This window comes from Pogonomyrmex barbatus, unplaced genomic scaffold, assembly GCF_055798465.1.
Source record: "Pogonomyrmex barbatus isolate J1 unplaced genomic scaffold, ASM5579846v1 scaffold8, whole genome shotgun sequence".
NCBI lineage: Eukaryota > Metazoa > Arthropoda > Insecta > Hymenoptera > Formicidae > Pogonomyrmex > Pogonomyrmex barbatus.
Genome location: NW_028297182.1, coordinates 8039439 through 8055321, shown reverse-complemented (window position 1 = coordinate 8055321; position 15883 = coordinate 8039439). Strand labels below are relative to the sequence as shown.

Here is a 15883-nt window from a genome sequence, read left to right as displayed (position 1 = left end):
TTTGTACAATTCTTAAACTATCGAATGATCGAGAGATCACTTTATTTCTTATCTTCCAATATCCATAAAAAAAATTTGGAAAACGTTATTCGAATAATCAGGATAATTACTATCGTTATTCGAATTATCAGGATAATTATTATCAGGATTATAATATGAAGTCTTTTATTACAAAAAAAAAATCTCTAATTGTAAAATTTGTATACCGTTATTGTTATTAAAATAATGAAATAATACATACAATGTCATTAAATTAAATAACATATTTTATTTCTTTGTATGATTAGACTTACGATAATTTGAAGTCGAAATCTGAACAATATAATTGTATAATCAATTGTCACGAAACTACTCTTATTGTTTGTTTCAAGTATTTTCTCTACTTTATGCTCCTTAACTTCTACTATTTTGCGTGACTAACTCGGAAAGAACTTTTTCTTATACATATTCATAAAGCGCAGTATCGCACTCAATGTCACATCGATTAACAGCAAGATAAAAAAATAAATGTTACACGGGGCTTGAGGTGTTTTTGGTATAAGAAAAAATAATCGACAAGTAGCTGAAAAAATATTTTATTCTGTATTTTCTGAAATAAAAGATTCAATTAATTCTAAAATGACGTAGGAAATACGCCTCACTGATCTCATTTCGTGATTAATATCATCATGATACATCTAGGTAGGAAGTAATCTTGCTTCTTTTTCCTTTGTAAGAAGGTATGAGTACAAACATACTTAGACATATAAAGGTACATTCATACAGTATGATATGTTCTCTCTCGCACGGTAAATTACAGATGGTTAAACATTCCAATGATAAATATAACATACAAAATTTTATATAAAATAGTGTATAGTTTCTTTTGATGTATAAAGGAATCATTGCGTAAAATAAAATTATAAATATTTTTTTTTGGTAAAAAGAAAGATACCAAATCAATAATGTTGATTTTAAATAATTATGATTACAAATACGATTAATAATGTAAAAAAATATTAATAAATTAAAAATAAATCTACGAGTTATGTTATTAACAATAAGTTGCAATATTGAATTATATATTATTGTCAAGATTTTGTTAATAAATTCCCATCTGTATTTACCTATGACAAAAATTAATAAATTAAATAACCATTAACAATTAGAATCGTGATTTAATCGCAGTTATATCTTAGAATAACATAGAAATTAAAATTGAACACAATTATCATATAAATGTATTATGTCTAAATTTTGTACTATAAATTTCTATTAATTAAAGTAGCAAGAAACAGAAAACAGAAACAAAATAAATTATCTTAAAATGTTAAAATATTATTAAAATAGATGTACATATGATATACATAGATGTCGTGTAAATTATTTATATTGATAATTTATAACAATAAAATATTTTCAACATATGCTAAAACTAAACATTCAAAAACTTTTGATATTCACAGAATTGTATCATATATATTATGCAATCTATTCTATAAATACCAAAGATATTATGCATAACTATCTATGTTATTCTAAAATAGTCGAAAGGCGCGTAAGGGAAAACTGTAAAAATCCCTCCAAATATCACATAATATTTCTATATATTAGTTAAGGCTCATAGTTCCTTTTCAGTCTTTCGTTATATTTCTTGTATAACTATACAACTCTCAGAGTGACGTTATAGATTTACACACACACACACACACACACACACACACACACACACACACACACACACACACACACACACACACACACACACACACACACACACACACACACACACACACACACACACACACACACATGTAAATAAAATAGCATGATAAAAATGTACTATTTTGACTGACGCATATAAAGCATAAACATGACATTCACTAAACATATTTAAAAAAATGTTTACATCATTTTAATCAAACATAAAGATACGCATGTAATTATCAATATTATACTTTCATACTACACACATACTCACACATGTGTGTACACACACACACACACACACACACACACACACACACACACACACACACACACACACACACACACACACACACACATACATATATATATATATATATATATAAATCTAAATAGATTTTAGATATAAATATATCTAAAAATCTAATATCAAAATTTCCTTTATCAGTATTCATAAAAACATTTTTAGAAAAGAAAATTTCTATAAATGTAATATTAGTTTTTATTGACGTAAAAGCAGCATTTACACCTTCATAGATACTATGAGGTATTTAGCTTGATATACGAACATCATTTCCGAAGTAGACTGAGTTTATGTACATAACTGTACAATAATCCAAAAAGTTCGCGCATGTTCACCATACATATACTGTAATGATGCGTATTATATCTTAATTATTAATATGGACATATAATTAAAAATAACAGTACGTATTATCCCGCGGTTATTGATTAAATACAATTTATGTAAGATACATTAAATAGAATATAATTTCATCTTCCATAGAAGATAAAAACATATAACAATAATATTTATATACTAATTTGCTGCCGAACATATGAAATTAGCATATACAATTTCATATAATTTTAAAAAGTAATACACTACATTTATGTAAATGCAGTATATTTCATAATATATAAAATGGACGTTAAAAATGGTTACTTTATCCGTTAATTTAATATATTACTGCAAATTCATTGTAATATATTACAATGAATTTTTTAATTGCAAAATAGAACAGGCATATATATAATAAAGTGTAAAATCGATTTATAAAGCACTAAAGATCAGATCTTAATATTTACAGTTTGCGTTAAAAATGCATCGCGTAGCAAATAAATTTTAACAAAAGTTGCATTTGTCATTAATATGATATTTTGTACAAGGTATTTGGTGCCGCAATGTCAATCAAATTTACAAACTATACTACACATTCTTATTAATTTGATCGGTACTAAGCACTATGTACAATTAAAATATATCTATACATTACTTATTATTTTCATATAAAATATGCTTAGGTTTTTTGAAAGGTAGCTTTGGGATTATTAATAATTCTTGTTTATTAAGTGTGCGAATAGTAAATTATGTACACATTCTTTAACACAACAAATGATTTAATATAATCACACGTAATTAATTGTTCCTAAGCAGCGTATAATGATAGATAATCGTACATCTAAATCGTAAGATATCGAAATTTGGATTCTCAAGTATTTTATACTTGTATTTTATACTTAAAAAGAAAAAAAGAGATGTTTCTTATGAATTCAAACGAGATAATGCAGCGCATCTTCCTATGTGCCAACATAATGAGCGGTAAGAGGAACCGCTTTTCTCTCTTCATATAAATATGCAATCGGATGAACGCGTATTTACTTTATTCCTAAACAAAAAACAAATCATCTTTATTTTCTACTAGATTGAGTTTAAAGAGTTACGTATTACTAAAATGTAAATCATCTTTGGAAAAGACTCAACATTCTTACTTTTTTAAACATTCTTACATAGCAATGTTGTCAAAATCTACATCTACTTCACGAAAACATGCTCTTTATTCTCTTAATAAAATTTAATAACGTAAATTATCTCACAGCATTCATTTTCTGGTTATTATTATTGAAAGGCACACAATTATTTTGTAGATAATTTCATATAACTTTTTTTTTTAATATATCATTCACAATAGTTTCCAATGGAAAAAATTATCCATTATAAAATCTCTAATTATCTCTAATTAAAATTTAATTTTTTTCATTATTAAGCACATTAAGAAATTCTATTAATTAATTTAATTCAATAAACTGTCAAATAGTTAAAACATATCATAATAATTAATTATTATCAAGATTACATCAGATTGCATTGTTTTATTTCACAAAATTATAATAAATTATGAAGAGTAATAATTTAAAGATTTATTATTTGCTATTTTTAAGTCTATTATCATTATAATGAATGAAAATACGAATGATATTCCAAAATGTTTCTGTTATCTAACTGGGTAATATCACAATATGTCAATATCATCAAAATCGGATTGACAAAACGTTATCACACTACTTATAAATATAGAGTGGAGATATAAAGCCATAATTTACACTACAAAATATATTCAGGATCTTTTTTTAGAGACAAATGATTTTTGTGCTTTACCTTACGACCCTGTCTTTTGGTTGCTTTTCGAGTAACCTTGGATTCTCTAGATTCTTGCACTTGTTTATTGAGTCCTAATCTCAAATGCACAGGTACTTTCGAATCAAGGGAACTTTCATCTATAAATAAAAAATATAAATACAATTATTAGATTTTGTTAAATTATATAAATTTTACTTTATATTAAGAGTTAGTTATTTTTTTATTATAAAAAATATATATATATATATATATATATATATATATATATTAGTTATTCTTTTAATTATAAAATATATATATATATATATATATATATATATATATATATATGATATACATCTTCATATATATGCATGTGTAGAAATAATAATAGAATTAATAATAAAAAACAAAATATTTCGAATAATTAATCATAAATTAAAATTTATAAATATTTGTATAATTATAATTTATAAAATTTATTTATAAATATATCGTAAATCGAGATAATTTTAGCCCATCAAAGTGATTTCGACTTATTTGAAGAAAAAAAATATATATTTCTCTATTTTTATATATATATAAAATATATATATTATTATATAGAAATATATATTATTATATAGAAATATATATTATTATATAGAAATATATATATTATATATATATTATTATATATATTTTTTATTATATATATATATATATATTTATTACTATACTTATATTTATATATATATTTATTTATACTTATTTATTATACTTGTAAACTATATATATATAGAGTTTAGTTAATTAAAATATAAGGATTTCATCGCATACAAGTAATTTCAATAATTCTAATACTAATACATTTTTTCTTCAAATGAATAAAGTATTTTAGTGAACTACAGTCATCTTAATTTATGATATTGCTAATATCTTATAAAAAATTACGATATTTAATATCTTAAAAAATATAATACCTTCAGAATCATGTAATTCATTTAATGATGATCTATGTAACACAGTAACCCGCCTAATTTCCTTTTGATTAGCTAGAAAAAAAGCATTCATTATTAGAATTTAGACATGAAAAAAATGTTAATTAAAAAATAAAATATTAATGCTAAGTTAATATTTGTTAATACTTACATTTTTCATCAGTATTAATGACATGTCTCTGATTGGCTTTTGCGTTATTTTTCACAGCTCTGCAAAAAAACGGAAAATAAGTAATACTAATAAACGAGAAGAAATAAGAATATTATATAATAACAAATTGTTACATACTCATTAACAACGCCTTTAAAAGCTGACTGCACCAATCTAGCAGATTGAATCGGTACTGTTCTGTTTAATCTTTCTGCACGTCTTCTGCTAAGTTCCGTTCGTAAATCTCCTTCTTCATCTATGGTCACATCTTCATATATAGTATCCATGTCCTGTTCAGAGATTATATCCTTGCGCTTTTTACATTTTTTGTCCTTTCCAATACGTTCAGAAAGCGGCAGTTCGCTTTTCAATTTTCCCACTTGATATAACTCTTTATCGCGCTTCTTCTTTTTCTTTAAAGACTTCTCTTTTTCTATTTTTTGTGGTTCTACATTTATATTTACAGAATTGGTAAAAGCGCTTGGTGATGTATTTTCCATTGCTCCTTTACATTCTTCAAACTCGTAATCTACTTCCAAACATACATCCATTTCTTGAACATCATATTCTTCCACAATTTTGTTCGCTTTCCTTGCACTACCTAATTGCATCTCCGTTTCTTCTGAAGATTCCACTTTTGTACTTGTGGTATGTTTCTTGGATAATTTAATTTTCTTATTGGCATTTATAGGATCAATAGGCCGTATAGACTCAAATTTCTTTCTTCTTGCCTCTAGAACAGGATCACTAGTTGCATCGACAGATTCCTTTACCGTTTCTGTTGTCGTTGATTTTTCATATGCTTCATCTTTCTGTTTTGTCTTCACCCTGAGTATTTCTGGCGTCGCTGTACGTTTGAAAATTGGAGACGATACTAATCTATCTCTATTATTTGGAGTGTTAGAACGTGGACCGTGTTTTCTAGGTAATTCTTTAGGTGACCATTTCGGAGATCGTCTACGTCGTGGTGAAAGACGAGGTGAATGTCTCGGGGACGACCACGGCGATCTGTGCGGCGAAAGTCGCGGTGATCTCAAGCGAGGTGATATTCTATGTGGTGATACTTTTGGGGAACGCAAGTGAGACGATCCTCTTCGAGAAGACAAACCGGGAGACCTAGATCTAGATCGTAATCGACGTGGTGACATTCTTTTCGGAGATAATCTAGGTGATTTGGATCTGGGTGATCTAAGAGGTGGTGAATATCTTGGCGATCTTGATCTTGACAATCGTGGTGTTCTAGATCGTGATATTTTGGGTGAACGTAACCTTGGAGACTTTGATCTTGATCTATGTGATCTTGGTGATCTTGACCTATGTGGTCGAGGTGACTTGGAACGTGATGAAAGCTTGGGTGATCTGCCTCTCGGCGATAATTTTCTAAGCGGTGATCTTTTCGTAGATATTCTGTTTGGAGATCTGCGTGGTGAGAATTTGGGCGATCTAGATCTAGGGGAATATCGTGACGAAGGAGATCTTCGAGGTGATCTATATCTTGTTGATGTTTCTCTCGGAGATTTTTTCAGTTGTCTGATTGGAGATCTTCTAGGAGATCTTCTTGGTGATTTTTTCCGTAAACGCGATTTTGGAGACAATGATCTGCGTTTTTGATTAATTCGGTTCATTACATGTGGAGAGATTGATCTTCTATCGTTTTTGACAATTGTAGTCAAAGATGAAGTAACATCGTTTCTCTCCTTACTGTAGCTGTCATCTGATTTCGCTTTTTGGTCTAGATTTTTACTTCCTTCCTCACTTTTTACGGTATCTCTAACTTCACCCTTATGTAATCTTTTCTCTTTCTTTTCAGACAGTTTACTTTCATCATTCATTTCCCTTTCCATTTCATCCATTAAGCGTTCTAAACTATCTTCTTCTTCGAGGTCAGCCATTAAAAGTATGTCATCATCATCATCGTTACCATCTTCCTCTTGGTTATCACCATTCTTTTGTGGACTTTTCGCAACTTCTTCTTGATTTTCTATCTCTGCCGAAGATTCAATTGATTCTTCTTTTGCTAAAGTTTCTGTCTTTACAGAAGTCATAGTACTTTTTTGCTCCTTTGTTTCTTCATCTTCAGAAGCACTTCCGTTATCTTTAAAACGATGAAATTTTGATATTTCTGAAATCAGATATAATTACATAATTATTTAATTTGTATAATAAAAAAAATCATGATTATTACTCTTATATATTTTTATTCTTTATAAAAATATAATAAACTTACCTTGAGGGTAAGATATATGTGGCTCAGTCTTTTCTACAGGACAAGCTAATTGAGCCTGTTGAAGTGGGGAAGGTTCATCTACAGGAACTATAGCTATCAGGTTTGGATTACGAGGGCTCTGGTAATACACGTTCTGTAAATATAAAATATAAATATATAAACCAAAGATGTCAAAGTAACAATTTACCATATAAATTTTCAAAATAAAATAGTTTTTAATGCTTGCCTATAAAATTGCTTTTATAATGGTCATAGCAATTGTAGATATAAGATCTGTTTTTGTAGCTGAATTATATACTTGTATTTAAAATAGAATATATATTTAAAATTTAATAAAAACAAGATAAAAAGTTTTTAATACAGCAACAAAGAACAGACCTATAAATAAAATAAGTTGAAAACTTACGCCATTTTGCCTTTGTTGCAGCCTGTTGTGATAATAATTTTTTTTCGTAGGCCGTTGACTTTTGTATGGGAAACGGGATGATTGTGTCACTTGTGGTAGTATTTTTTGCACCTGCGACAGCGTCGATCTCTTATGTGTAGCATCTTTCGTTCGTAATGATTTCAATGCTGCTAATCTTAGCGCTTCCACATCTTCATCATCATCATCCTCAACTTTGACTTTTGATTGTTGAGGAATTATAATCATCTGATAAAATAAAATAATTGATGAAAAACACTTGATATTTTGCAACAGAGCAAAGATAATACTTTTCTTTCTATTATAAATAAAATGCCTTCAACCTGTTCCAGTCACTTAGCACAGATTTTTCTCGTCTTCATTTTATACTATCATATTAATACAAAGTAATATTGGATTGCACAGTATTGGCAATTGCAGTTCCTGCATGAGAAGCGCGCGGACGGACTATCATCGGAAAATACGCAAATAATCGCTATAATTCTCGCTATCGAATAAATTTCTATTTTATGATAAAGTTCAAGAATCTTCGAGGTCGAAATCCTTCTAATTAAAGTTTCGTCGAGAAGCAAAAAATATATATACTCATTCTCCTTGATGCGTTTGTTGAATATTTGAATTGGTTTGTTGGTGCGGCTTACCTTTTGGCGATGGTCCATTTTATATCAGAAAAAGTGCTGGGAGGAACGTTGCAGTGTTCACAGTGATCACCACGATTCAGCGTTTGCATGAAAAGCCCTCACGCCGAAGGGTTGCGATAATGCCGAACGTTGCATGCACCGATGATTCGCATCACGCACATATTGCAAGACGAAACATCTCTGTGACCAATTTTCAGCTATTACAAATCCATCGCACGGGTCACTTCGTTACCCCCACATATAAATAAAAATGGCGTGGATCGGCATGAAGCATAAACGTAGATAGAACAGAGTGTAGAGAGAAAGCGAGACAGATACGGCAACGAGAAAAAAGAGACAGCGATATTTTAGGCGAAGAAAGGGAGCATCTAGTTCAACTATAAGTTCTGTTTTTTTTTTTGGCTGAACTGACGGCACTTCTTATATTGAAAGAAAAAAGATAAACTGTGAACTAGTGCCGTGCAACCAGTTCAGCTGAAAAGAACAGACCTTATAATTGAACACAGCTACTTACAGCGACCGATGCCTGCAAATTTTTCATTGGATCAATCAATAAAAAAATTTTATTTTAAATTAGCCAATTGGCAATATGGGCAATCAGATGCTATCCGATTCAATTCAGCTCTGTCTCTTTTTATTTTATACATTTTTATTTTTCTGTCTATTTCTTTTTCTCTCATATTTGACTAGATTTGGAATCAGCAAATCAAATATGCTAGAGAGTTAAAAATATAAAAGAAAAAAAATAGAAATATGCTAGACATATACTAGAAATCAATCCGAGATTTCGGATATCACTCTATAAGGTTGTAGGCATTCTCCTAATTACGAATATTTTAATTATATTACAATTAGCTCAATATTTTGACCTTATCTTAAGTTTTTTAGATCCAAAAGAATATACCAATCAAAGACAAGAGCTCAACGAGCACACAAATCCAGCTAGCAAATCAGCAGAAAAAAAGCATCGTGTGCCGCTGGCTTTAAGTAGAAATTCGTTTCTGACATATTGCGATTGGATACGTCCACATATCGACCGCATTTAGGAATTTTCCATTGGATTACCAATCAAAAAATTTTATATTTAACTGGCCAATAAGCGATGTACAATCCGCTCCTGCTAATATATTTCTGAAGCCGTAGGAGTTAGGTGCGTTCCATTTATCGCTCGCAATGACTACGACCGTTCCATTACCTTGCGGGCGCTATGGGTGAAATCTTAAGCCAACGGCACACGATGCTTTTCTTTTCTACTGATTTGCTAGCTGGATTTGCGTGCTCGTTGAGTTTTTGTCTCTGACAAGCTCTTGGTATATTCTTTTGGATCTAAAAAAATATACTAATCGAAGACAAGAGTTCAACAAGCACGCGAATTCAGCTAGCAAACTAGCAAGAAAAAAAAGCATCGTATGCCGCTGGCTTTAATGACCACGCCGACCCACGAAGTGTCGGTCCACAATAGGTGATTTAAGCTTTAAGAAGTAAGAAATTGATCAATCATAGTCGATTATTCTTTTCATATTCGATTATAATTGGTCAATTTCTTACTTCTTAAAGGTTAAATCATCTATTGTGGACCGACACTTACGAACAGTGAGCTCGATTAATGACGTCTCTATGACGTTCTGATCGCAATCACAACGATCTCGGTCGTTACGTGAAACGGGTTTGCGAACGCTGCGAGCGTTGCGGGCGTTAAGTGGAAATGTACCCTTGTGGTTCGAAGAAAGTTCTTATTTCATGCATTTACGAGATAATCTAAATTTCGCAATTTTTTGGGATTTCTTTACGTAGAAACTTAAAAAAATTAAGTTTCGAAGCATAGATTTAGGAATGAAAAGAATTAAGAGTATAAATTAAGAACTAAAACTCTTGTTATATAATTTGAAGGTATTATGAAGCCTTATAACCTTAAAATTACAAAAAAAATATTTTTAATAATGAAATGACGCAAAATTCTTAGTAATGTTGAAACTTAACTTGTTGAAACTTGATACAATTTAATATTATGGTTATAAAATTGATGTATATTTTATTTTATAATTTTTTCAGGTAATAAAAGGAGATGTATGCAAAATGTTTTATTTTTGTTCTTTGTATATCAGTGTTTGCAAGAGCCTGTTACTTAATGTTTATCAAACGCAATAAATTTAGAGAAAAGTCTTGTCCAGTTAAAACAATGATAATATTAGGATCCGGTGGACATACAGCTGAGATGTTGCGAATTGTCAAACATATGAATATTAAGAATTATACACCTAGAATATATGTTCATGCTCAGACAGATAAACTCAGTGCAGAGAAAGTAAAAAATCTAGAAGATGGTAATAAAGATTATAAAATTGTGGAAATTTATAGAAGTCGAGAAGTTCAGCAATCATATTTCACATCGATATGGACTACTATGTTTGCTACACTAAATTGTTTTCCAATTATATGGAAAGAAAATCCAGAACTGATCTTGTGCAATGGTCCTGGCACCTGTGTACCTTTATGTATCATAGCATTTTTATTTAAAGTTCTATTTATCACAGAAAATGTTATTGTATTTATTGAAAGTTTCTGTAGAGTTAAAACTTTCTCTTTAACAGGGAAGATCTTATATTATTTAGCGGATCATATTATTGTACAATGGGCATATTTAAGTAAACCTATGTATAGCAGAAGCACTTTTTTATAAGTAAAGATGTTTTTAATATTTTATGATAATTGATATACACTTGATGCAATTTACAGAAAATGACTTGTAGTGATTCTATAATAACAGTTCCTTGGGAATCATTGACAAAAGAATTGGAATATCTACCTATTGAAATAAGATTACATTTAGCATCTATAATCAACATATTACAATCATCTGATAAACAAATGTAAATATTGTAAACAGTTTATGAATAATTTTATATATATATATATATATATATATATATGTTTATTACAAAATTAAAGTTATATATATTTTAATCAATTATTTAAAAGAAAAAACTTATAAATAACTTTATATTATTTAGTCAAAGTAATTGATAAATGCACATAAATTTTAAGTTTATACGTGTAAGCCATATGATCATTAAAGTAGGAATTTCAACTCTATAGATTCATATTTTTTCATGATTATAATTTTAAATAACATAATATAATGTTCATAAATGTTCAATATACAACTGTAAATTTTTTTTCCTATAAGAACTTCAGAAAAATGGATAAATACTTCATTAACAAGGCTGGAAGCTTGTTTAGATCGTACATGGGAGGTATTGAATTCAGGCTATTGGAAAAATGTCCCAATAGAATATAGATATTGCTATTCTTTATGTATTATTATAAAGGTATTGAAATATTACTGATTAATTATTAATATTATTATTATTATCAATATATATATATATATATATATATATATATATATATATATATATATATATATCAACATTTATATTCACTTATTCACTTATCACAACATTTATTTTCACTTTTTAAAAGCTTTTATTGAGTTATATAAAATTTATTTAAAACTATTCTTGATTCCATCCATTTAGGCCGTATTATTAGAGCTTCAGTACAAAATTAATGCTGAAAGCTATGCCGATAAAAAAAAGAAAAAAGTTTTATTAAAGAATATTATTAACCAGATAGATAAAGGCATTTTGTTAGGCGCACCTCTTTCCAGTATGCCAAATTTATTAACAATTACTGCTGCAAAACTAAACAGCTATTTTACTGGTAAAAATATTAAAAATTTATATAACATATGTAACATTTATATAACATATACAACACATTACACTAACATAAAAATATTTATGTAATAAATATAATAAATTATAAATTATTAAAAAATTGATTAAAATTGATTTAATTTTTTATTAGATGAATCTGATTCTATTAATATAGGAGATATTCCAATTAATTATGAAGAAAGTAATGATTTAGTCTCTAATTGTCCGGAAAGATATTTTGAGAAACCTTCCATGCAGACATTTTACAAAAAAATTTTTATGCCAAAATTACCGGCCATATTAACAGGTAAATATAAATCAAATCTGTCTTTATAAAATAAAATCCAATAACATATTTGATTTTCTATCATAAATATGTGTCGTAACAAAATTTTGAATTTTTCTGTGAATAGCATAAATATGTAACATCTAATGTATGTTTTTTAAAAATTTTAGAAAAAATCAAATATTAATCTTATATATTTCATTAGGCTGTATACATCATTGGAAAGCTTTAACATTATGGAAAAATCCTAACTATTTGAATAAGATCGCAGGATCCAGGACGGTACCAATTGAAATTGGATCTCGTTATACTGAAGAAGATTGGACGCAGCATCTTGTTAATTTTTCTGAATTTTTACAAAAACATGTTATTGAAAATAATAGCGAAATTGGTTATTTAGCACAGCATCAATTGTTCGAACAGGTATTAGCTCATTGCATTCAACGTAAGCTTTATAAAAACATTTTTAAGTTCATATCAGAATTTTAGATACCAGAATTAAAAAAGGATTTTGAAGTACCGGAGTATTGTTGTTTTTTGGATAGTGAGGAAAATGATGCGGAAATTGATATAAATGCTTGGTTCGGACCGGCTAATACAGTGTCGCCTTTGCATTTTGATCCAAAAAATAATTTGCTTTCTCAGGTAAAACAATATTTTTAATTAAATATTTTATTTATATATTAAAAGTTTTTTTTACTAATTTTAATAATTTTTATATCTTAGATATTTGGCTACAAAAGAGTTATTTTATATTCTCCCGCCGAGACAAATAACTTGTATCCTTATGATACTAGGTTACTTAACAATACTGCGCAAGTAGATCCTGTAAAACCAGATTATGATAAGTGGCCAAATTTTCGTAAAGCTAGTGGCATGACATTTTATTTAAAACCTGGAGAAATGTTATATATTCCACCAAAATGGTGGCATCACGTAACCGCCCTTACTCCGAGTTTCTCGGTTAGTTTCTGGTGGAATTAATATTTCTTTTACATAAATATATAATTAACAAATGAATAAAAAAATTCTTTATTATTAAAAATATTCAACCGTTACTATAATATTATATAATATTACAGTAACAAAAATATATACGTACTATTTTTTATAAACATTTTTTTATAATTTTAAATAGTATATAAAACTGATTTGTGTCATATTTTATTAGTTTCGATTAACTTTATAATAATTATAAATAAATTTATATTATCTTAATTATTTATCTTATATTAAGTAATAATACATTTTGATTGTTTACATTTACATTTTGTTTTTTTGATTGTTTCGAATATTAATGGTAACAGTTACTTAACAAAGGCATGACATATAGCATAGAGTTTAACAAAAATAACATACAATTCTATTAATATCCAGCAGTCTACGTCTTCAGCATGGTACTTACACAGCGTGCGTGTACGTAAAGTTTGTCAAAGAGAATATACAGTTTATTATTTAGTAATGACGAAAGAAGACGCTTTCCCACCGATCATTAGGCTTCAGGTAAAAACCAATTAACATTCATCATTTTTACAACGTAACTTTTATCTTTAACTTCCTTTCCAAATTTCTTTTTGCGTATGCGAAATATAAAAATAATATTGAAATTAAGTGTTTTATATAATAATTGCCTGTAGTTTCGAGATTTATAAACACTATCGCTGATATCAGTAAACGTGTTTGTTAAATTAGCGATTGATATATTTTGCAATAATAATGTTTAAATATATCCAAATGCGAGATTGTACAGGTACATCGAAAAATGATAAGATTAACTATTAATATTTGAAAATTACGTAGATTAATGTAGTATAAAAGTAACAGTTAATCAAGTAACCGAATCAGCTGACATTTCGTTATCGAGCTTTGCTCATGGTGATTATTGGATACTGTCCAATAAGCGATAGCTCGACTACTATTTTTAGAAATAATTTGTCAGAATGTTTTGGAACGTTATTCCTTCGAAAAAGTAGTGTCGAACATTATGTCAAAATTTTTGCCTCTATAATTTCACAGAATTATTCTTTTATTTTAATATTTACTGTTGTTCAAAAAATAAGTTTGTGTTTCATATTTTATTTTTCGTAAATTTCTCTCTAACTCTCGAAATCTCTTCTACTAAAATTCTTTTTTTTTTCTTTTTTTTTTCCTTTAGGAAATAATTTGTATTTGTTAAAATTTTTACTTAATTATCTTCTCGAACATAACATAAAAATAATTTTAATTCCATCTATATGATTGACGTCAATTTGATCAAGTATTACTGTCGACGATATGCTGTACAAAAAATAAATTGTCGGACGCGATAATAAGGTGCAGAACCTCTATATGTATCCATGAAATCTCACAGCCGATTGGTGCGCAAGAGAATTAAGGGTACGAGAAGTGTGGCAGCGTGCTGGAGTCGGGGGGGGGGGTCGCGGCCTTGGGTGAAGTCACGCGAGTGCAAGGTTGTATCGAGGGATGTATGCGACGGAGTGACGCGCATACATACATGACGTTGTTCTTCCTACTTGTGGTTACACACTGGCACCGGCTGTAAAGATTTTATTGATCGCAATGTGCAACGACATGCTGCTTATTTCTCTTGAGATGCGATTTAGGACATTGACGTTACCATTTACCAAAGTGACACTCGAATTATTTTATATTTTCAAATTATTACATTTCTTTCAAATAATAACGTTAATGTAATACCGCGTAAATATAAACAACTAGATATGCCAACTAGATAGAATTATTATCTTACATTATTTGACGTTGATTAATTAATTGATGATATCTACTTATATTTAACAATGAAATAAACATATTATTGTGCTACTTTTGCTATTAATGGTTATTCAATAATTTTATAACATGTGACATACAGTATAGTAGAATTAAAAGTAGAAATAAGAAGAAAGAGCTAAAAGTAAAAATTTTTAAATCCATTTATTGATAATCAATAGAATAAAATTGTTCTCAAACTCGTTATTAAAATTCTCGAAAACAATTCTTAAATTGAAGATATATATTTGAAGTCATTATTCTTTGAAAGAAAAAAACTTTCTTTTGATATAATTAATATATCATTAACATTAACCTTAAGTAAATCTTTTTGTACGATATTGATTAGTATTAATTTAAAGAATTTATTTAAAAAGGAAATTAAATATTAAAAAGTTATAGTAATATTTCAGAAGAAGTTTGATAAAATATATTCAATTATCTCAAATATTATATAATTATTCTTTATTCATTATTTATATAATAATTATTAATTTTTTTATTTCTGTCGTATTAAGTTTCTTTATGTGTAGTTTGCAATTTCTTAAAAAAATTTATAAAATTGTGTTTGACATATACAATTGTATGCAATCTCCAGT

The 15883-nt window shown here is 28.1% G+C and overlaps 3 protein-coding genes across 6 annotated transcripts in view; 2 read left to right on the top strand and 1 right to left on the bottom strand.

Annotated features, from left to right (window-relative positions):
* Positions 1–559: 559 nt before the first annotated feature.
* Positions 560–8783, bottom strand: LOC105432237 (uncharacterized). 2 transcript variants are annotated; one of them, XM_089084356.1, is made up of 8 exons: positions 8511–8783; positions 7852–8097; positions 7446–7578; positions 5357–7340; positions 5219–5277; positions 5050–5121; positions 4127–4245; positions 560–3356 (listed from the first exon to the last, which is right to left on the bottom strand). In XM_089084356.1, the coding sequence occupies exons 1-8, from the start codon at positions 8526–8528 to the stop codon at positions 3351–3353; spliced, it is 2637 nt and encodes an 878-aa protein (XP_088940482.1). In that variant the 5' UTR covers positions 8529–8783; the 3' UTR covers positions 560–3350. The 2 variants fall into 2 exon arrangements, with proteins under 2 accessions (XP_088940482.1, XP_088940481.1); XM_089084355.1 differs by having other exon boundaries at positions 560–4245.
* Positions 8784–10080: 1297 nt separating this feature from the next.
* On the top strand, positions 10081–13781 carry LOC112552969 (Jumonji domain containing 5). Of its 2 annotated transcripts, XM_089084373.1 has the most exons (8): positions 10081–10400; positions 11247–11380; positions 11698–11839; positions 12050–12233; positions 12381–12536; positions 12721–12938; positions 13005–13160; positions 13242–13781. In XM_089084373.1, the coding sequence occupies exons 2-8, from the start codon at positions 11250–11252 to the stop codon at positions 13497–13499; spliced, it is 1245 nt and encodes a 414-aa protein (XP_088940499.1). In that variant the 5' UTR covers positions 10081–10400; positions 11247–11249; the 3' UTR covers positions 13500–13781. The 2 variants fall into 2 exon arrangements, with proteins under 2 accessions (XP_088940499.1, XP_088940500.1); XM_089084374.1 differs by lacking the exon at positions 10081–10400 and having other exon boundaries at positions 11110–11380.
* A 112-nt stretch (positions 13782–13893) lies between these two features.
* Positions 13894–15883, top strand: part of LOC105432220 (uncharacterized) — a 29554-nt gene continuing 27564 nt past the window's right edge. For both annotated transcript variants that reach the window (XM_089084342.1, XM_089084341.1), the window contains exon 1: positions 13894–14018. In XM_089084342.1, coding sequence (XP_088940468.1) covers positions 13977–14018 — 42 coding nt within the window. In that variant the 5' untranslated portion in view covers positions 13894–13976. The remainder of the gene's footprint in view (positions 14019–15883) is intronic.